Genomic DNA, 20412 nt, shown 5'->3' on the forward strand with positions numbered 1-20412 from the left:
AGGTACAACATACTGGAGATTCAGCTTTGGTACCCAAGTCATAGGTACAACATACTGGAGATACGGAAAAACAAGTAAAAAACTAGAACATTAAAAGTAGCATCACGTATATCAATGCTTGGAAAAGCAAAATAGCTATTGATGGGAGGCCTATTCTCAATTTTTTATGTTGTTTGATATTCTTGTGATTATTCGATCTGGGAAAGGTTCTTTAACACGTATTTTAGGGCACCTCGAGTGATGATACTACATGATACTTCCTAGAGATAAATTAGATTCTAGCTAGCTTGGATAAATATTGAAGCATTTTTCCAAGAGATCAAGTGACTGGTAATTTTACCCTGTGCAAAATTATAGCTAGCTTAGACTTCTTAGAGGCAAACCAGAACCCAACAAGGGTAAACATAATCTTATAGCTAGCTTAACATGAAACAAGTGAGTAGAGGGTAGAAATGTGACAAAGCGTTTTGAATGATTTTGCTTCACACACACACATCTATTTATGCATGTATCTGAAGTAAATTAAAGTTAAAAATCTCAACTTTTTGTTATTGGTTTTGACTTGAGATTTATTTGATCATCATCAACAAAACAAGACGAGTGAGTGAGTGATTTGAAACATTTCATTTGATGTTGATACCAAACTCATCGTTCAAATTTGCTTTCCATGGAAATGGAGGACTACTTCCCTTGCATCACAAAATTGTCCATGAATTAAAACCACCATGCCTGCTGCTTCTGCTAGCTCATACTCTTTTGTTGAGGGCTTGTGAGTTTAACCTATACAACGTGTACATACAGGAGGGTGTCTGTCTAGTGATCATGCACAGCTCCAAATTTCTTTAGACATGACGCGCTCCTTTTTCTTGTATCAAGCCCCCCTTTAATTCCCTTGAAACAGTCCAAAATCTGTTGTCGTGCAGGATTGGTAAGAACGCAGCACTGAATTAAGAATACATTACAATAATGGTTTTTTAACACAAAGCTTGGCCTTTTAGTATCAGCAAAGGTCGAATGGAGGACAGAAGCTTATAAAATTGTTAGTTGCAGAGCACAAGTGGGCATAAACAAATCACAAAAGATCAACGTATTTACAGGTCTAATCACTCTTCATATATATATATATATATATATATATATAGATGCCTAGAGGTGATGGCAAATATTTTAAAATTTACGACAGAACACGTAAAAACAAATACAGAGCCAAGAGTTAAAACCAATCAACCCAGAGTAGATGCTTGCTTCCTTTGACGAGATTGAAATTACACTTTGGTATGTATGAGGAACCAAAACAGCTTGAAATGACAAGCAAAAAATCATTAGAATCGGCTTTTGTTAGGGGAATAGTGACTGCTCCTCCTCTAACTTGGGACACTGATACAAAAAAGGAAAGGACGTGTTTCTTGATTGAAAATGTCCGCCAGCTAATCTTTGATATAAATTAATAAATTATAAGTAGCCTCGGCTAGTCCCTAATGTTTGATATTATTATCAATTGAGTTTTAAATCCCATTATTTTATCAATTATGTCCCGAAATTAGACAATATCACCCTCTCTGTTCATCCACTATTAGCGACTGTTTAAAATCCACCATAAATATACTTCCAGCATTAAATCATGATAAACTCCTTGCTACTTCATCATTTTATATAAGAGGAAAGTGGAGAGAAACATTTTCTATAACTTTCGACTAAAATTATGGTTTGTTTTCATGCCTTGAATGAAAGCATAAACAAAGATTTTTTTTTAAACAGTTATCAACAGAAAATTTATGTAGCGTCAGCATTGTTTAATATTAGATTATGTTTAGAATAAAATTAAGATTTTTGTAGCTAAATTGATTAGCAAGTAATAAATTTAACAAAATTCTAAAACAAGCGGTAAATTCAAAAGGCTAGAATATGAGGATATTTTAGTTTTTTTATGCTGATTCATTAGTCGTTAAAAAAATTAAAAATGAATCTTATTGTTTTTTTAGATTATTTTATACAATAAAATTATTTTTCTATCTTTATTGTGAATTATCATAAAATCAAATTAAGTGATCAAGGGTTTTTCTAAAACTACTCTTTTTAAATTAAAAAAAAATAACATAAACTTAAAATACTCTTTTTCTTTTGGACTTTGCACAAACTTTACTTCTTTGCCTCGTTGACAACGCGGCTTCGTTTCACCAGTAAGAACATCAAAGATAATGTTTTTATTGCGATCCAATCTGCGGTGCACAAACGGTTTCTTAACTCCTTGTTATCGAGCAATATAATATAAGTAGACAAATAAATTGCATGACATTGGAGTTTCTTACAGTGCTCGTGTGAATAACACTCGAACATTTTTTTTCTTCTTCTTTGTTATCCATTGAAGATACACTCATTTCAGTAAAGATTCAAAAGATCGTCCCCATTGTTTCTTACAGAGATACCATTTTCTTTTTTCTTGAAACGGACCCGATCATGGTGAACATTGTACAAAGTTGAAGCATTTTGTGAGTGAAAATCTGACACAAAGTGACCAAGACAAGAACAAAGGTATCTAATTCCATTGGCCACTAGGGTTGGGATGTGGTGTCACGTAATTATCGAACTAGTTTAAGTTTAGTGAAGTTTGTGTTTTCCAAATGTCACCAAAACATTAATTTTCTCCTTTCGTCTCTTCCTTGCCTTCATCATTGCCATCATCTTACCTCTCCCTCTCCTTCTCTCCATTTTTCCTCCTCCATGCCATGGCTTCCTCCCCCTCAAAACACCATATAAGCCACTCCCTCAACGGCTTCACCACCCCCGCCAAGAGAACAAAACTTTCTTTCATTTCTGACTCTGAAATCCAATCAGAATTCTCCCACCATGACCAAACCATCGCTCGGATCAACAACGGCAGCTTTGGGAGCTGCCCTCAATCTGTCATCTCAGCCCAACAAAACCTCCAGCTCCAGTTCCTCCGCCAGCCAGATAACTTCTACTTCAACACCCTCAAACCTTCTATACTTCATTCACGCTCCTTAATCAAATCTTTGGTAAACGCTCATTCTGTTGATGAAATCTCCCTTGTAGACAACGCCACCACCGCTGCTGCTATTGTGTTACAAAACTGTGCATGGGGTTTCAACGAAGGAAGGTTTAGCAAGGGAGATGTTGCTGTCATGTTGCATTACGCTTATGGTTCTGTCAAGAAGTCTGTTCAGGCTTATGTCACGCGTGCTGGAGGGGAAGTTATTGAGGTACACTTGCCCTTCCCTGTTGCATCAAAGGAGGAGATTGTGAGTGAATTTAGAAAGGCCTTAGCGAGAGGAAAAGAAAATGGGAAGAAGAAAGTCAGGTTGGCTGTGATTGATCATGTTACTTCGATGCCTAGTGTTGTTATTCCTGTTAAAGAATTAGTTAAAATTTGTAGAGAGGAAGGTGTTGACCAGGTTTTTGTTGATGCTGCTCATGGAATTGGGTGTGTTGATGTTGATGTGAGAGATATTGGGGCTGATTTTTATACTAGTAATTTGCATAAGTGGTTTTTTTGCCCTCCTTCTGTTGCCTTTTTGTATTGCAGGAAGAGAGGAGAGGAAGGTAAAGGGGGTGATCTGCATCACCCTGTTGTGTCTCATGAGTATGGTAATGGATTGGCTGTAGAGAGTGCTTGGATTGGGACTAGGGATTATAGTGCTCAATTGGTGGTTCCGGCGGTTTTGGAGTTTATTAATAGGTTTGAAGGAGGGATTGAGGGAATTAAGAAGAGGAATCATGAGAAAGTTGTGGAGATGGGGGAGATGCTGGTGAAAGCTTGGGGGACTAATCTTGGGTCTCCACCGGAGATGTGTGCGAGTATGATTATGGTTGGATTGCCTGCTTGTTTGGGGATTTCGAATGATCCGGATACTTTGAAGTTAAGGTCACACTTGAGAGAGCATTTCCAGGTTGAAGTTCCTATTTATTTTAGGGCTCCAGTTGATGGAGAAGTTGATTCAATTACTGGCTATGCTCGCATTTCTCATCAAGTTTACAACAAGGTTGAAGATTATTACAGGTTTAGGGATGCAGTTAACCAATTGGTCAGTGATGGCTTCACTTGTGCATCTCTCTCTAATTGAAGAGGTATTCCCTGTCTCAAATTGTATCCAGGGTTTGTAAAAGCTATCTTGATGATCATGACTAGGGTTTTCTGTGCCAGTTCACTCACATTGTCAATCTATGTGCACTTTTCGTTTGCTAATCCATTGATAGATAATCCATCAGTTTCTTTTATAAGAAATTCAACTTTTAAATCTGTGATAGCTAGGTGATTAGCCTAAGTTTTGGAACTGATTCTAATACGTTAAGTTGTTTATTGAAATTTCCCATAAATCAATCAGATTGCAGAATGTTTTTATGGAGCGAATCTTTTGTTGCTTGCCAACTAAGAAGTTCAATGAACTCTGCTGGTTCTGTTATTGTCCATCATGATAATGCAGAGAAGTAATGCCATGTTCGGATTTTATGGGGATGGAATCGGTTGTGAAACTTTAGTTTGTTTCCCTACATTTAAACCATGGAAACTGGCAACTGGCCTTTCAAGAAATTTTCATGAGTAGAATTATGAAGAATACAGAAACACAGCTTGCTTTAACCAATATCGAGCTTGTGTTGAATCAATTAGTAAAGATCTGTGAAAATGAATCTGATCTTGTTAAAGATAAGAGTCTGCAATAAAATAAACATCTATTCCAATGATTTTTGTCTTGTTTTCCTACTTATTAGTCAAAGACTGTCTATCCATCTGTCATAATGATATAACAGGTTTACTTTCCTAGAGCAGTGATACCTTTCCAGTTTGGGACTGCCCTCCCCCAGGTCCATGTCAAATTCCCTAGCTTTTGTCTTGATTTCCTAGTACTATACTGAAAAGGGTATCTTGGCTGTGATTCAGGGTATTTATTGGGGGTCTGGTTTGGGATTATCAGCAAAACAGTATCTATTCAAGGACAATCCTTGGAATGTCTTGTCAACATGTTAGTCTTTGGATAGATGATTTCCCTGCCATTCCTTCTCCTGTTATTGAATCAACATCAGAATTTTGCGCAGGGGATTGATGTGTGGAAGTTGTGCTTTTTTTGACTGAATACGTAGACACAAATTTCACTTCTATATTTGAATTTAAATTGATCAAATGAAATTAGAGAGCATGATTTTAAGATAGTAGTTGCTGATCCTCCACAAGTGTCATGCTGCTAAATTTCTTTGCTTCTATGAATATCTCAATCTTGCTGTCCCCTTGTGATTGTTGGGTGCTGCTTTTGTTTATCCTTAATGACCTTCATGTTACTATACTCGCAGCACCTTGGCCTCTGAATTGAAAAAAAAATGCAAAAGAGCTGCTCATATGCAAATTAGGCCTCCCTTCTAGTTTATTTTGTAAGCAACATGATAATTGGTTAAGGTAACTATCTGATTAATTGTGGCTCATCGAGATCCTCATCGCACAGGAAGATTCATGCATTAGTCTCCTTGATCACAGACTTGACCATTAATGGGGAAAAAAAAATGATATGTTTGTTTTTGTGGGAACAAAGTCTTTTTTTGTTATGGATATAATTTTAATGATGAAGTAGGATTCAGTCTTTAGAGTTGTTAATGGTTGGTGCATTTGGAATTATGCTCCGCCCTGGCATAAAATTTCTCTGTGCTCCCGCAGTTGGACGCTGCGAGGAACAAATCTTTTCTCTTCCTCCATCTTTCATTAACCAAAACTAGAAACCATATTTGCATTTCAATCTGCAGTTTTTCAGTTCTTACTGTGCTGATGAAATTTGTGGAATAACGTATTAGTTTGATTTTGCTTCTTTTAAGCTGCTTTGACCTGGAATTTTCTGTTAGTTTGCAGTTCAAATCTTCAATGAGGCACTGTAGAAACGTTTCCAATGACCATCAGCCAGCGATCATGGTTTCGGTACCACACTCAAAAGTTGACAAACAAACTTGAGATTGATGATGAGTATCAGAGTTCCAAGTTTGTTTCTTTACCCCTTTTCTTTTCTTTTTTTTCCTAATCATTTGGAAGTTGTAGAGGAGATGAACCTGTCTGTTGTTCTCCCAGGATATTCTTGTAAATATTATCCAAATAATTAATATAAACTGTTTTCAGCATGCTTTTAACCCAATATGCTGTGGAGATTGTAGATTTCTTTTTAGTTATTTCACTGGATCACTTTGTTAAAAAAAAGTCAAATTCAGAACCCACAAACGTGATAAGCATATCCCTATCTAAACTTTCCTTCTTCTCTTTGTATCTATCACTCTTTTTAAAGGAGGCCTGTAGAGTAACTAATATATTATATATCATCGGTTATTTTTTTAGCATCATAAAATTGCTCGTTGTCTTGATATCTATTATTGACAGCTTATCTGGTTACCTCAAATCCTGTTTTGTTCCCTCCACACCTACAAACTAATTGAAGAAGTGTTTAATTTAACTAATTTGGAAATATTTATAAATAATATTTTTAAAAAAAATTATTTTTTATACCTCTACATTAAAACAATTCAAAAACACTAAAAAAATAATTTAAAACAAAAAAATTAAAAATAAAAAAAAGGTTGATAAAAAAAAAAAAAATAAACATCGCTGTCTTAGTAGTATGATGAAGTGAGAATAAAATTGTGTTTTGTCTCTATTATAATTTAAAAATATCTGTATATATTTTAACTAAAAACTTTTTAAAAAATAAAAAAACTAAAATTTATATTTTTTAAAAACATGTTTTGTCAAACCGAGTAATTTGCTAAACGATAATGTAAAGTAAAGTTGGGAGTTGGAGTCGGTAGCATTCATGGGAGGTGAACTGGCTGCAGTGTGATGAGTTATGACAGTCGGCCAGCCTCCATCATTTTGTTGCTTCCGGCAAAGGATAAACCAAGAACGGCACACTCACCTCCAGAGGAAAGTGGGCCAGAAAGGCAGCATTGGCTAGCTGACAAGATTTTGCACGTCATGTCATCCATACATACTATTTGTTAGAGGAGGCGAAAGTGACGAGTCCACCGAAAATTTAAAAAAAATAAAAAAAGATGATGTTTTTGGCCCTGCTTATCCTTTCCCAAAAGTAAGAACTACCAAAAAGAAAAAAGAAAAGAAAGAAACGGGAACTGCTACTGAAGAATGATGACTCAATCAACACTTAAATTGGTTATTAAAAAAAAATGCTAATTAATTGTTTCTAGTACATGAACAATACGGATTATTGATACCGACAAGGATAAGGGAAATATAGACATTGCAAATCACTGTTATTAAACCCAGTCTTTCATCCTACAAGTGAACTTTAAACCAGGTTATGAGCTAAACCGAGATCATCTCGGGTCTTATTAGCACGCAAACAAATAAAAGAAACTGACTTTACTTGAGATTGGGAGGGGGGAGCTCAGCTCGCCGTAAAAAGGATCAGATCAGCAACCAAAACGGGTCCCAAATCGGCTCTGAATTCCATTTTTTAGCCGTGACCCGGGAAAAGCTAAGACATGAAAAGGTGAGAAAGGGTTAAGATCAAACATGGTCCCTTTTCTTTACACATATACTCAAATCAACTCCTATATTCTCTATGAAAGGCAATTCCAGACCCTTCACCCAATTAAATCATAACATAGAATTCTCTTTCCCGTTTAATTAATGCAAGAATAGCATCAGTAGGCTCAAATAACATTCTATTTAAAGTAAAAGGATTGGTTTTAACTTAGCCGTAACAAATTTCATTGGCTGACAGCACCAAACTCTTGAGAGATTCCCTACACTCGGTACCTCTCTTTTTTTTTTTCATTGTATCAGAACACAAAACCCACCACGCACAAACACATGCTCTCTCTCTGGTTTTGTTCTGATTGAGGGGCCAATTTGAATCCAATTCCTGCTTGTACAAATTAGGGTGGGAAATTGAGCCAATTTCAGCAACTTTCTCTTCCTTTTTTTTTTTCCCTGTAATAAAGGTACCAACTTTCTTTCGTTTTTCTCTTTATTTTATTGTTCATGTTATTATTTCAATTCATTAGGGTTCTTTTATTCTTTTCTTTTTGCAAATTCTGATTGTTTTTAGATTATTTGTTAGTTGTTCGAGGATAAAGTTTCCAACTTTATCGTTTATTTTGGGTTCTTAGTGAAATTGCTTTGTTATTTCTTTTCTGGGTTTCCACCGGAATGTTGTGAAATTAACTGATTTTTTTTAATTTTTTAGGAATTGGGTCCTTTTATTAGGTTGAGGCTGACCAAAAAGATTAATTTTTTTGCCCTTTATCGTTTTGGGATTTTGAAATTCCGAAAACCTGATATTAAATACCTGATTGTTTTCATTGCACCAATGTTCTTTAGGTTTAATATTTTGCTGATAGTGATATGGAAGTTATCTTCTTTTAAATCTTTCTGCCTGCTGCAGCTTATTGAATAGTTCCATCGGGTACAATTGAGTGAAATTTTATTGGTTTCCTGTTTACTTGATGAGGTTGCAAGCCTAAACATGAAATCTTTAATTTATTTTGTCTACATTGTTTTAGTAAATGAACACGGAGTTCTTGTCCATTTGGTTTATCGCATTAATTGAAAGATGGGTGTTTATGACTGAATTTTTGAGAATCAACTCTGTCCATTCTTTACATACTCACAGGTATTGAAGAATTGCCAAGCTTACTTAGCTTCTTGTGCTTTTTTAGTTATCTGTAAATGTTATGGTTTCTCATAGCGGATTACATTTTGGGTTCAAATTTTTTACTTTTTTTTTTTTTTTAGGCAGGTAATGGTGGAGATAAAAATGATAGCTATTTGTCAGTTGGGTGGTGAATTTGTGACAGATAAGGATGGTACTTTGTCATATAGAGGTGGTGATGCTCATGCTATAGACATTGATGACCAAATTAAGTTCAATGACTTCAAGGTGGAGGTGGCTGAGATGTTTAATTGCAGTGTCAATACCATGTCTCTCAAATACTTTCTTCCAGGCAATAAGAAGACTCTTATTACCATCTCTAATGACAAGGACTTGAAGCGGATGATAAAATTTCACGGGGATTCTGTCACTGCAGATGTTTATGTGATTTTGGAAGATAATTTTCTGCCTGGTGTCTCAAATTTGCCTGCCAGTAGGTAGTCTTCTTGATGCTAAGCTATAACTGTGGTCAATTTATTGATCTGTTGGAGTCACTTTATCAATTCTTGATTTTGTAGATCAAGCAGAACAACTCTGTCTGAAGCAGTGCCTCCTATTGATGCTCCTCTTGCCATTTTGGAGGATATCACTCAGCCTGATAACTCGCTTGTGGCACCTCTTGATCTTGACGTTGTAGATGATACCAATAATGTTGATATTCATATTGAAGATCAGCAGATTGATCCACTTGAAATTTCACCCATTCTTCCTCTTCTTGCTTCCAATGATGAGAAACATGCTAAAGGGGCACAGCAATGGCAGAATACTATTACTGGAGTAGGTCAAAGATTCAGCAGTGTTCATGAATTTCGCGAATCATTGCGTAAATATGCCATTGCACACCAGTTTGCATTTAGATATAAGAAGAACGATAGCCATCGTGTAACAGTTAAATGCAAAGCCGAAGGTTGTCCATGGAGAATTCATGCGTCAAGGTTGTCGACCACTCAACTAATTTGCATCAAGAAGATGAATCCAACTCATACATGTGAAGGGTCGGTGGTGACAACAGGACATCAGGCAACTCGGAGCTGGGTAGCTAGTATTATTAAGGAAAAGTTGAAAGTTTTCCCAAATTACAAGCCCAAGGATATTGTCAATGACATCAAACATGAATATGGAATCCAACTAAACTACTTCCAGGCATGGCGTGGGAAAGAAATTGCAAAGGAGCAGCTTCAGGGTTCATACAAAGAGGCATATAATCAGTTACCATTTTTCTGTGACAAGATAATGGAGACAAATCCTGGTAGCCTGGCAACATTCACCACAAAGGATGACTCAAGTTTTGAGCGCCTATTTGTCTCATTCCATGCCTCCTTGTATGGTTTTGTTCAAGGTTGCAGACCTCTTCTTTTCCTTGATAGCTTACCTTTAAATTCAAAATATCAAGGTACATTATTAGCTGCAACAGCTGCAGATGGGAATGATAGCGTGTTTCCTGTTGCTTTTGCATTAGTAGATGCAGAAACTAGTGATAATTGGCATTGGTTCTTACTTCAAATGAAAACTGCACTGTCAACTTCTTGTCCAATAACATTTGTGGCGGACAAACAAAAGGGCTTAAAGGAATCAATTGCCGAGATATTCAAGGGCTCATTCCATGGCTATTGCCTACGGTATTTGTCTGAGCAACTTATTCAGGACTTGAAGGGGCAGTTTTCTCATGAGGTTAAGCGACTAATGATTGAAGACTTAAATGCTGCTGCCTATGCATGTAGGCCTGAAATCTTCCAGAGGTGCATGGAGAGCATCAAAAGTATTTCACTGGAAGCTTACAATTGGATCCTCCAAAGTGAACCGCAAAATTGGGCAAATTCATTTTTTCAGGGTGCAAGATACAATTACATGACATCTAACTTTGGAGAGATGTTCTACAGCTGGGTGTCAGATGCACATGAGTTACCAATAACACAGATGGTTGATGTGATACGGGGTAAGATTATGGAGTTGATTTATACAAGGCGGGCAGATTCCAACCAGTGGCTGACAAGATTAACTCCATCTGCGGAGGAAAAGCTAGAGAAGGAAAGTTTGAAAGTACATTCCCTTCAGGTGCTGCTGTCAGCTGGTAGTATATTTGAGGTTCGTGGAGAATCTGTGGAAGTGGTTGATATCGACCGCTGGGATTGTAGTTGCAAAGATTGGCAGCTTACTGGTTTACCTTGTTGCCATGCTCTTGCTGTCATTGGTTGTATTGGCAGGAGTCCATATGATTATTGTTCAAGATATTTCACAACTGAAAGCTACCGATTGACGTATTCTGAGTCTGTTCACCCTGTACCCAATGTGGACATGCCTCTCGAGAAAGATTCTTCTCAGGTTGCAGTAACTGTAACCCCTCCTCCGACCCGGCGTCCTCCAGGCCGGCCTACCACAAAGAAATATGGACAACAAGATGTAGTCAAACGCCAGCTCCAGTGCAGTAGATGCAAGGGTCTTGGGCACAACAAGTCCACTTGCAAAGTTGTAGAGTGTTAGAAGAGCTTTTGTAAAGTGTTAGGTGCTGTAAGTATTAGCTTTTGCCATGCAATGCAGTTTTACCTCTTTCATGATAAGCGATTTCAATTTTTACTTACTCCACATTTTTAACCACACCCAGAGCTTTTAACTTGTATGCCTATTTTTCAAGGCCATATACCCAGAAATTGATCTATATTTCTTGGCATGGCTCCGTGTATACATTTTGTCATGTCCTTTTCCACAGGCATACAGTCATATACGTGCTACATGCTTCTGCAAAAATTTTGGTTGCCATTTCAATTTGTCGAGATGTTGACATGAGTATTTGCTCCATCACTTTATATACATGCACACATACACTCACATTTGCCACCGCATGTTTTTACATGACGTGGCGGAGTTCAATTCCTTATCTGTGAATATTGTTATGGGAAACGCATACCTGTCCATCTAATTTTGAATTTTGTTGTTTGCATTCAACCAATCAATGCCCTTGTGTTTTATTAACAGGGATGACATCAAGAAGCAGAGGCATCAGAATCTGTACATGTAACAACTATTTTGAAGGGCCAGAAAGACCTATTAAAATGCTTGATTTAAGTGACTTGAATTGTGAGACCTTTAGTTTTGTACGGTTGGTTGCTTATCTTTATCTGGTGTTGCCTTTGAGCTTTATTTCTTTCGAAAATTCCTACTAGTTTGAACAAGAGTGCAATGACCGTGATAATAATGCTAGGAACGCGTGTTGCTGATGTAAACAAGAGTATTTATGCTCAGATTTGTTATATGAGAAAAGGCTCATCTAGGTTTCAACTTTATTCAGACGAGGATACAGCATTGCTGCTTATCCCATCTGTGTTTCTTGTTATCTTTGTTCTTGAATTAGTTCGTGCTCTTGTTTGTGGATGACAGGGATAAAATCATAGGCCATGACTTCTGAAACTTTACGCATCCTTTGCAAAGAATGGTATGGTTCAAGATGGATGGGAACCATGTAGCTCTACTTTTGAAGGTGGCAACGGCAATGGCTCGCACTCTTCCCCCACACAATTTATAGGAATTGACTGAACATGGGGGGAGAATTCGTGGCTTAGCTACAATGGAAACTGGCATAATAAACAACATAATCCTGAGAGAACAGGGTTATCATCTATGGAGTAAATATGATAAAAAATGGCTTGGCGTCGCACCATTTTATCCCATTCTTTAAGCCATGGGCGATCCGAAGTGCAGCAAAGTTGGATGATATCATGATAATCACGAAAATCAAGTTGTTTTCTAATGGTAAAGGAAAGAATAATCTTAGCTTACACATGAAAAATAAGTTTAATAACATTCCCAATTGAAATTTGAGTCACTAAAACATATGTGCCTCTTAGTGACAAATTTGAATCACTAAAACATCTATTCCTACAAAAAGAAAAAGAAAAAGGACCCTACCCTACGTCATTGTTTCCTCAGATCTTCAATAAGCTTCAACACTTCACCCCGCATTGTTGTCTCCAGATATGCATTAACCTCCCTTTCAACAGCAGACAACCAGTCACCATCATTGCCATTCCTTTCACATGAATGCCATCGGCAAATAACCTCAGCAATGGCCATAACATAAAGTCCACAGTCAAATCCATTTGTCTGCTGTGGTGTTTTAGCTTCTTTAAAGAAAGGAACAGCAGCAGACCCTACAGCTTTCATTTTCAGAGTCTTAGCACCATCTTTTGATGATGATTCACTGGCTGTGCCCATGAATCCCTTTACAGCTTTGTAGAGCTTCAAGGCATGATATCGGTGCATCCCCGGCAAGCTATCAAAATGCAGAAAGTAATTCTGGCTCCTATCATAAACAAGCAAGCTCCAATGTGTTCCCCTTTCAGCTGCACTGAAATCTTCATTATCATTCACAGTAAAAAGAATGAGTTTCTTACTTGAAAACTTAAGAGGTTCCACAAAATCATTGACAAGACTCTGTTGATCTTGGCAATTTGCGAACCAATAAGATGTGGAAGGTGGAACTAACAAGATATCATTAGCATCAGCGTTATAAGACGAAGATAAGTAAGCAAAATAGAAATCAATAATTTGGTCATTAAGATAGCATGGTCCTTTAAGGATATTCAAATCTGAAACTCTCAAAACCACATCCTTGTATGACAAAACAATCTCTCTGTCATCCATTGATTACAAGAACCTGCAAAATAACACAAACCAAGATAAACAATCTCTTTGTCATCCATTGATTACAAGAACCTGCAAAATAACACAAACCAAGATAAAAACAAAACAGATTCTCTGCAAAAACAACAAAACACAATACCAAAGTATCTTACTTTTAACTCAAACTGACAACAGGTTAAGTTAAAGAAACAATCTTTACTCACATGAGAATTAGATTAAGACCCAGAAAACAAAAATTTATAACTTTTAACAAAAACCCAGATACCCAATCCTTCACAAAAACTGAAATTATAAGAAACTATTAAACAAAAATTAGAAGAATAAAAAACGAAACTAACCTTATGGGCTTTTGAAGCTTTGAACCCTGAACCCCTTAACGTAATAGAGTAATGAACTTGTTTCAAGAAAAGATCAAAGCTTTGCATGGAAATATCCGGCTTTCTATATATAGAGCACGATGCAATCCTAAGCAAACCATTTGGCTTTTTCTTAATGGTAGTTTCAGATTTATCCTTGCAGTTTAGGTGAATTATTAATGAGCCCCCAAAATGTTCAATATTCCATCCCTGTCGTACGTTTTTATTTCTCAGTTGACCTACTAAGGTTTTAGTAAAGTTTCAATCACCCACCTTCTTTGTTAACAGAAGTGGTGGAATAATGATTTTGTAGAGTTAATATATCAGTCAAGCACCCTGGAAACTCTATGTTTGGTATTGTGGTGTTCTTAAAGGTTGCATCGCAATAAAAACATGATTTTCATGTTTCATGTTTCTATTATGGCACAACCCACAATATAATAATAAACAGGTACTTAGCCTAGTTAATAAATTATTTATTCATATTATTAAGATTTAAATTCCAGAGAGAAGGAAGGGTTAACGAATCTTAAAATATTATATATTTTAGTTCTTGTATGTTTAGAAAATTTAATTTATACTATTGAAAAAATCAGAACATTTTGTGCTATAATTTTTTTTTATCTAAAGTACCGATTTTATGCAATAAAACAAAAACGTTTTTAGATAACTTAACATTTATGTTGAGGATTTACTGTTTGTATAGACAGAAGGAATTGATGGAGGATTGTTGTACAGGTTGTGCACCCAATTGATAAAGAATATAGTTTTGGTACCAAATTAAGAGATTGGTAATAGTTGGGAGACTAGTACGAGGGTAGACCAGGTGAAACTCTCAACAAATGGAGAGTAACAAACACCCTTCATCTCGTCATAAACGAAGTCCTCAATTGCAAGGAGTTGAGCTAAGGAAGGACATCCTCAACACAAACAAACACAGCCGATCACTCTCTGGTGCTTCCCTTTGTCAGGTCAGTCATATGTCAGTCTTCATTGTCTGGTGTTTACTAAAAAGTAACATGCTTTCACATTATTTTTGCCTTCATCAAGCTTAAAAAGAAACAAACTTGTTGCTGTGACTGACTGCAATGCTCTCTCCTTCAACACTTTCGAAGACAATTCCCAAATGGCTCAATCTAAAATCATTCATTTCTTCAGTATCTTGCACTAATGCCATCCAAATTAACCCAGAAATCAATCAAAACACACCAAATATTACTGATTTTGATGCAAAGATTCAATCTTTGAGAAATAAACTGTGCCCAGATTACTTAATCAAGGTTTTGAAAAGCACCAGTGATATTAACTCTGCTGTTAAGCTATTCAAATGGGCTTCCCTTCAAAGAAGGTTTAACCACACTGCTGATACTTATTACTGGATTATTTTCAAGCTGGGCATGGCTGAAAATGTTGAGGAAATGGAGGGGTTTTGTCAAAATATGGTGAAAGATAGGTGCCCGGGTGTAGAAGATGTTCTTCTTTCATTGGTTGATGCATTTGCTAGAAATTGTAGGCTTAATGAAGCAATGCGTGTTCTTTTTAATATGAATTTGGCTGGTATTAAGCCTTCAATTGATGTGTTTAATTTTGTATTGGGCGCACTTGTGGAAGAGAAGAGAGGGTTTCAAGATGTGGTTTTTGTTTATAAGGAGATGGTGAAAGCAGGAGTGGCACCTAGTATTGATACTTTGAATTATTTGCTGGAGGTTTTGTTTGAGACAGATAGGGTTGATTCTGCTTTGGATCAATATAGGAGAATAAACAAGAAAGGTTGTATTCCTAATAGTAGAACTTTTGAGATAGTAATAAAAGGTCTCATTGCCAAAAATAGAGTTGATGATTCAGTTACCATTTTGCATGAGATGTTGGAACTCGGATGCCTGCCTGAACTGAGATTTTTTAGATCTGCAATACTTTTGTTTTGTGGGGAAGATAGACTGGAACAGGGGATAAGGTTGTTTAGGAAGATGAAAGATTCTAATTTTACCCCGGATCCTTTTATTTATGGAGCTTTGATACAGTGTTTGTGCAAGCACCTTAGGTTGGATGAGGCTGTAAACCTTCTTGAAGAGATGATGGAAAGTCGGTTAACACCTGATAATAATGTTTTTGTGGATATTGTAAATGGGTTTTGTAAATTAGGGAAGATAAATGAGGCTATTAAGCTCTTGGAAGATAAACATGTGCATGTAACTTCTCCACACAATGCATTGCTCAAATGTTGTTGTGATGCTGATAAATTCTTCATGGCCAAAGGTCTCCTTGAGAAGATGTCTGAGAGAAATATTGATGATTGTGATTCTTGGAACATTCTTATCAGATGGCTTTGTGAGAAGGTGGGAGTGATGAACGCATATGAACTTCTAGGTAGAATGATTATATCTTCTTTGATTCCTGACTCTGCCACATATTCTGCTCTTGTTGCTGGCAATTGTAGATTAAGCAAGTATGAAGATGCTCTACAGCTATTTCTTCAGCTTCATGCCAAGTTCTGGATTTTAGATCCTGCTTCTTACTCTGAGCTAATTGAAGGACTGTGCAGGGGAGAAAAGTATCTAGAAGCTGTTAAAGTGTTTTGCTACATGTCTGAGAACAGATGTTCTCTTCAGTCTTTGTTGTTTAATATGCTGATCGAGGGTGTTTGTAACATGGGAATGCTTAATGAAGCAGTCAGGCTACAATTGTTGGCTTATAATTCTGGCACTTCTTGTTCCAATGCTACATGCAATTATATAATGCTTGGATTGTCTAAATCAGACAAGGGAAAACATATGCTTGCTTTTCTCTCACAAATGTTGGTTCAAGGTACCAATCTTGATGTGGAAGCATATTGCATTTTGATACAGAGCATGATTGCACAGAAACAAATAAAGGATTGCACTTTGTTTCTCAATGTGATGGTTAATGAGGGCTTGGTACCTGATTCAGACACATTATATAAGCTACTGTCATGTTTGGCCAATCATTCTCGGTTGTATTTGATATCAGTTTCACTTGATAAACTTGTTTCTGACTGTGAAGTTCTAGATTCAGCTATGTATAACATACTTATTAATGGTCTGTGGAAGGAGGGCAACAAAAATGAGGCTCATCGACTGTTAGACTTGATGCTGGAGAAGGGTTGGGTCCCAGATTCTATGACCCATGGATTGTTGATTGGCTCTGGTAATAGGGAGGGGAAAGGTGAGGGGAAATTGACATATGTTGATAGCATCAAAGATAGTGTTAGTGACATTCTAGTCGAGGGATTGAGGGAAACATGAATCTGCATTCACTGAATGCCTTTTTTAAGGTGAATGGAATGCTAAGTACTTCCCCTTCCTTTCATACGTGGCAATTCTGCCAAGACGTCTCTGTTAGTTGGAGGAATAATTTGCAAGCCACATACTAGCTGAGGGATTGGGTGAAACATGAATCTGCATCCACTGAATTTAGGAAAGATAGAAGATCTCAATTTTTGACTCATTGCTGAGCCCAAATGGTCAGCCTGCAAAGGTAATTCTTTGTCTTTGTGATGATATTTCTTATTTTCTCTTATGAATCTGTTATTCTTTATTTTCTTGTTGTATTTTCTACTTCCATGCTATTCAATTTTTGCATCTAAAATATCCAAAAAAACTCTTCATTTTGATAGTGTTGCATGGGCTGCTTCTATCAATCACAAATGTGGGTCACCTTTCCCATCCAGATGAGGGTCTCTCTCTCTTGTGTGTGACAAGAAAAAATTGTATTTTTCCATTAGTAACTAGATAGCATGTAGACTTTTCTGAAGCAAATATCATAAACTGGGTGGTTAATTTTATTGTTTCCCTAGTAGGGAAACCTGTGGCATTTTGTACACTGTTTTCATCTTCATCTTGAACATCAACTATACTATTTTTTGGCTTCATCTGATGCCATGGAGTCCTGTACACCCACACTTGCTGAGAATCACCTCTTTTCTTTTCTTTTTGACGAACATGCACAACTCAAAAAACTGTGGTCCTTTTTAACGAACAAAATTTTGTAGAATTTCTACCTTGAAAAAAAATTTATTGCATAAACGGCATCTTATGTTCTAAAAAGAACTCAGAATCAATCTGCATTTGCATTTTTTGCCTTCTTATTCACTATAATTCTAATGTGGACTAGCAACTCATGACCAGGGCAATTCGCACATGATAGATGGACTAATCACTATGGGTTGTTTTGATGTTTTCAGGTGCCTTGGAAGGTGACCGCAAATAGGAGAGATGATGGATCTTCAGCGCTAGGTAACTTGATCTTCTCTCTTTATATTTTTTTGCTTTTGCATTGAATGAAAGGATTGAGTTTCTCCGGTTTTCTCAAGTATTATTGCTTGGTGAGTTTGTTCTTTTTATCTGGGATTTTGCCATGACAATAAATAATTAGTACCAATTTTCATTATATGCTTGATTTGATGGTTATTCACATCCAACTTTTTTGAGGCCATTTGAATGCCTGATTTGAAGATTCTTTACCTAGTTTTTTTTTTTTTTTTTTTCAAATTTCCGCTTGATTTTTGTGCTATTTTGGTAGTTTTAACATATGCATTCTTTTGGTTACCTAAGTAATGTTCTTATGCATACAATGGTGGCTTTCAAGGTCCCAATTTCTCATTGGCTGTTGTTTTATCATTTCATTGTTTTGGTTTCTTCAATTCTTACTACCTCTTTTTTCCTTTTCTTGTTCTTTCTTTTCTCCTCTCCTTTGTCTGCATTTGCAATCGTTTTATCCATTTTTGGGGGGGAAGGGGGTTGTTTACTGTCATTGTATTTTGTAAATTGCCTAGTTATCATGTCATTATTAAGATTCATTAGAGGTCAAGAGGAAGGGGGCTGTTTAAATTTCTAGCAAATTCATTTGCTTGTAAATTTATTTTTGGTGTTTGGTTGGCTGTCTAATTAGGTAAATTATGTTTCCCTCTTGTTTCTTGATTTGGATCCGTTTATGTTATTGTGCTAATTTAGTTTCCCTTGGTAATTTGTCTATTTTGCCTAAAACAGCAGGTTGCCAGAGCCTAAATCCACAATCACCATGATTTTAAAATTGCATTTTTTTTTTGTTTCTATTTTAGTTGAATTTGTAGGGATTGGTTCCTGTGAGGTTAGGAGTCGATATTCTTGCTCCTTTCAAAAATTATGCTCAACAATAATTTAGCATTGTACAAATTCACTGCATCTTCATTATATATTTGAGCAACCAGGTGCTTTTTTTTTCCCCAATCCTTTTGTGTGCCAAAGCAACATAGCTTATTAGGGGTTGTAAAATCTTATGTACCCAGTTGTCATATCTAGCCTTGAAATGCATTAGAAGGGTCACATTCCAATCCTTTCTGGGTTCCTATATGATTGCAGTCTCTTGGTGATTATGTGATGGGATATAGAGACTAGACTGCGACACTGATTTTTGTCCTGTGAAACATGCAGGATGTCAACACAGCATATGGAAGAAAAACAGACTTGCCTACAAGCTGAAGATATTTTCTGTTCAGAAATTCATCCAACTTGCATTCAAGCTCGAGGATGCCCTCTTTCTCCTCTTATCTCCAGCTTCTCGGATCTTCATGTCCATTAGTTTGCAGGCAGTTCCAGATGTATTTGTAGCTAAATTTGCTTGTTTAAAACCTTCAGTTGGTTTCTTTTGATCAGGTTCGGGTCTATTTTTCTCAATTCCTAATGGACGGTTCACAGCAAATAGATTGCTCTTGGAATTGGAAGGAATTGTTTAAGCTCGGAAGTATTATGTGGGGTCAAAGTAAAGTAGTACAAGTTTTTTTGGAGGCCATTGCATACCCCGTAATTCAGATTCAGCTTTATCAACTGGCTGCCCATTTTAGTAGACTCTCTACCAAGTACAGACAATTGAAGAGGAGGAAGCAATCAGTCCTATTTGTGATTATGCAGCAGTACTAATGAATGTCGTGATCACATCTTCTTCTCATGTGCTTTTACTAAAGGAGAATGGCAGCAACTTTAGCTCTGACCAAGATAAACAGACAGGTGGGGGACTGAAATTCTGAATCAAGTTGTCGGCAGAATTTTTATTATTATTATTGTTTTTGGCTTTAAGCTGCTGTGACATGTTTGGAAAACCAGAAATAACACGATTCACAATGCTGGAGATTTTATCTTTATTTTTTTCTTTCATTTGTCTAGGAAAGCTGTGTGTCACCATTTTGTTGCAACACATACATGGCATAGAGGTCTTACTATTTAAAAAGGAAAGAGTCGTTTCTCCTTCCCATAGCAAGGACCATGATAGGTGGAAAACTTGAACTGAGCAATTCAGCATCCTCTTCCTCTTGTTCTATGACAGCCACCAGGATTTGAGAGATAGAGAGAGAGAGAGAGGATGATTGGAAAAACAAAATATTCAAGCCAGGTGAACAGGCTGCGTCCTCCTGGCCACATTTCCGCACCTGGAGTACCTGATAACCTGCAGCACCAAGAGTTCCATAACATATAAAGACAAATACAATTGATAAAGCAAGAACAAAGCCATTCCATTAGACAAAAACCATCATCTTGCCAAACAAGAAAATATGATGGACTGTTACAGTTCAGAGTCTCCAGGGAAGATTAGTAATTCTAAAGCTGGCAGGCAGATTACTGGATCAAATCCAAGGATAAAGAGGGAGGAAGAAGGAAATCTGTACCATGCATACATCTACTTCAGTGAAAAATAAATACATCAATTTCTTGAGATGAAAGTGCAAAAGCCAATGATTAATTTATCGAACAAACATCAGAATCTTATGC

General features: G+C 36.7%; 4 protein-coding genes across 13 annotated transcripts; 3 read left to right on the forward strand and 1 right to left on the reverse strand.

Moving 5' to 3' along the window:
* Positions 1 to 2517: 2517 nt before the first annotated feature.
* Positions 2518 to 6128, forward strand: LOC118060877 (probable L-cysteine desulfhydrase, chloroplastic). 4 transcript variants are annotated; one of them, XR_004689501.2, is made up of 3 exons: positions 2518 to 4086; positions 4768 to 4821; positions 5845 to 6128. XR_004689501.2 is itself a non-coding variant. In XM_035074172.2 (2 exons), the coding sequence occupies exon 1, from the start codon at positions 2727 to 2729 to the stop codon at positions 4080 to 4082; it is 1356 nt and encodes a 451-aa protein (XP_034930063.1). In that variant the 5' UTR covers positions 2520 to 2726; the 3' UTR covers positions 4083 to 4086; positions 5852 to 6128. The 4 variants fall into 4 exon arrangements, 2 of the variants coding, with proteins under 2 accessions (XP_034930063.1, XP_034930062.1); XR_004689502.2 differs by having other exon boundaries at positions 5852 to 6128; XM_035074172.2 differs by lacking the exon at positions 4768 to 4821 and having other exon boundaries at positions 2520 to 4086; positions 5852 to 6128.
* A 1343-nt stretch (positions 6129 to 7471) lies between these two features.
* On the forward strand, positions 7472 to 11938 carry LOC118060876 (uncharacterized). 6 transcript variants are annotated; one of them, XM_073404093.1, is made up of 4 exons: positions 8013 to 8618; positions 8741 to 9094; positions 9176 to 11160; positions 11631 to 11938. In XM_073404093.1, exons 1-3 carry the CDS (start codon positions 8512 to 8514, stop codon positions 11136 to 11138), a joined length of 2424 nt encoding a protein of 807 aa, XP_073260194.1. In that variant the 5' UTR covers positions 8013 to 8511; the 3' UTR covers positions 11139 to 11160; positions 11631 to 11938. The 6 variants fall into 6 exon arrangements, with proteins under 6 accessions (XP_073260196.1, XP_034930058.1, XP_034930057.1 ...); XM_073404092.1 differs by having other exon boundaries at positions 8014 to 8618; positions 9176 to 11165; XM_073404095.1 differs by lacking the exons at positions 8013 to 8618; positions 11631 to 11938 and adding an exon at positions 7472 to 7493 and having other exon boundaries at positions 9176 to 11235.
* A 433-nt stretch (positions 11939 to 12371) lies between these two features.
* Positions 12372 to 13905, reverse strand: LOC118060878 (NEDD8-specific protease 1). Of its 2 annotated transcripts, none has more exons than XM_035074174.2 (2): positions 13634 to 13905; positions 12372 to 13367 (listed from the first exon to the last, which is right to left on the reverse strand). In XM_035074174.2, the coding sequence occupies exon 2, from the start codon at positions 13293 to 13295 to the stop codon at positions 12567 to 12569; it is 729 nt and encodes a 242-aa protein (XP_034930065.1). In that variant the 5' UTR covers positions 13296 to 13367; positions 13634 to 13905; the 3' UTR covers positions 12372 to 12566. The 2 variants fall into 2 exon arrangements, with proteins under 2 accessions (XP_034930065.1, XP_034930064.1); XM_035074173.2 differs by having other exon boundaries at positions 12372 to 13308; positions 13634 to 13903.
* Positions 13906 to 14512: 607 nt separating this feature from the next.
* Positions 14513 to 19767, forward strand: LOC118060879 (uncharacterized). Its single transcript, XM_035074175.2, has 3 exons — positions 14513 to 17146; positions 17853 to 17904; positions 19081 to 19767. Exon 1 carries the CDS (start codon positions 14740 to 14742, stop codon positions 16912 to 16914), a length of 2175 nt encoding a protein of 724 aa, XP_034930066.1. The 5' UTR covers positions 14513 to 14739; the 3' UTR covers positions 16915 to 17146; positions 17853 to 17904; positions 19081 to 19767.
* The last annotated feature ends 645 nt before the right edge of the window (positions 19768 to 20412 follow it).

Source organism: Populus alba, chromosome 13, assembly GCF_005239225.2.
Source record: "Populus alba chromosome 13, ASM523922v2, whole genome shotgun sequence".
In the NCBI taxonomy this organism is placed as follows: Eukaryota; Viridiplantae; Streptophyta; class Magnoliopsida; order Malpighiales; family Salicaceae; genus Populus; species Populus alba.

Coding starts and splice junctions, on each gene's coding strand:
- LOC118060877 (XM_035074172.2), top strand. CDS start 2,727: ATGGCTTCCTCCCCCTCAAAACACCATATAAGCCACTCCCTCAACGGC.
- LOC118060876 (XM_073404093.1), top strand. CDS start 8,512: ATGAACACGGAGTTCTTGTCCATTTGGTTTATCGCATTAATTGAAAGA. Junction 8,619..8,740: donor CATTCTTTACATACTCACAG/GTATTGAAGAAT, acceptor TTTTTTTTTTAG/GCAGGTAATGGTGGAGATAA. Junction 9,095..9,175: donor TCAAATTTGCCTGCCAGTAG/GTAGTCTTCTTG, acceptor TTGATTTTGTAG/ATCAAGCAGAACAACTCTGT.
- LOC118060878 (XM_035074174.2), bottom strand. CDS start 13,295: ATGGATGACAGAGAGATTGTTTTGTCATACAAGGATGTGGTTTTGAGA.
- LOC118060879 (XM_035074175.2), top strand. CDS start 14,740: ATGCTCTCTCCTTCAACACTTTCGAAGACAATTCCCAAATGGCTCAAT.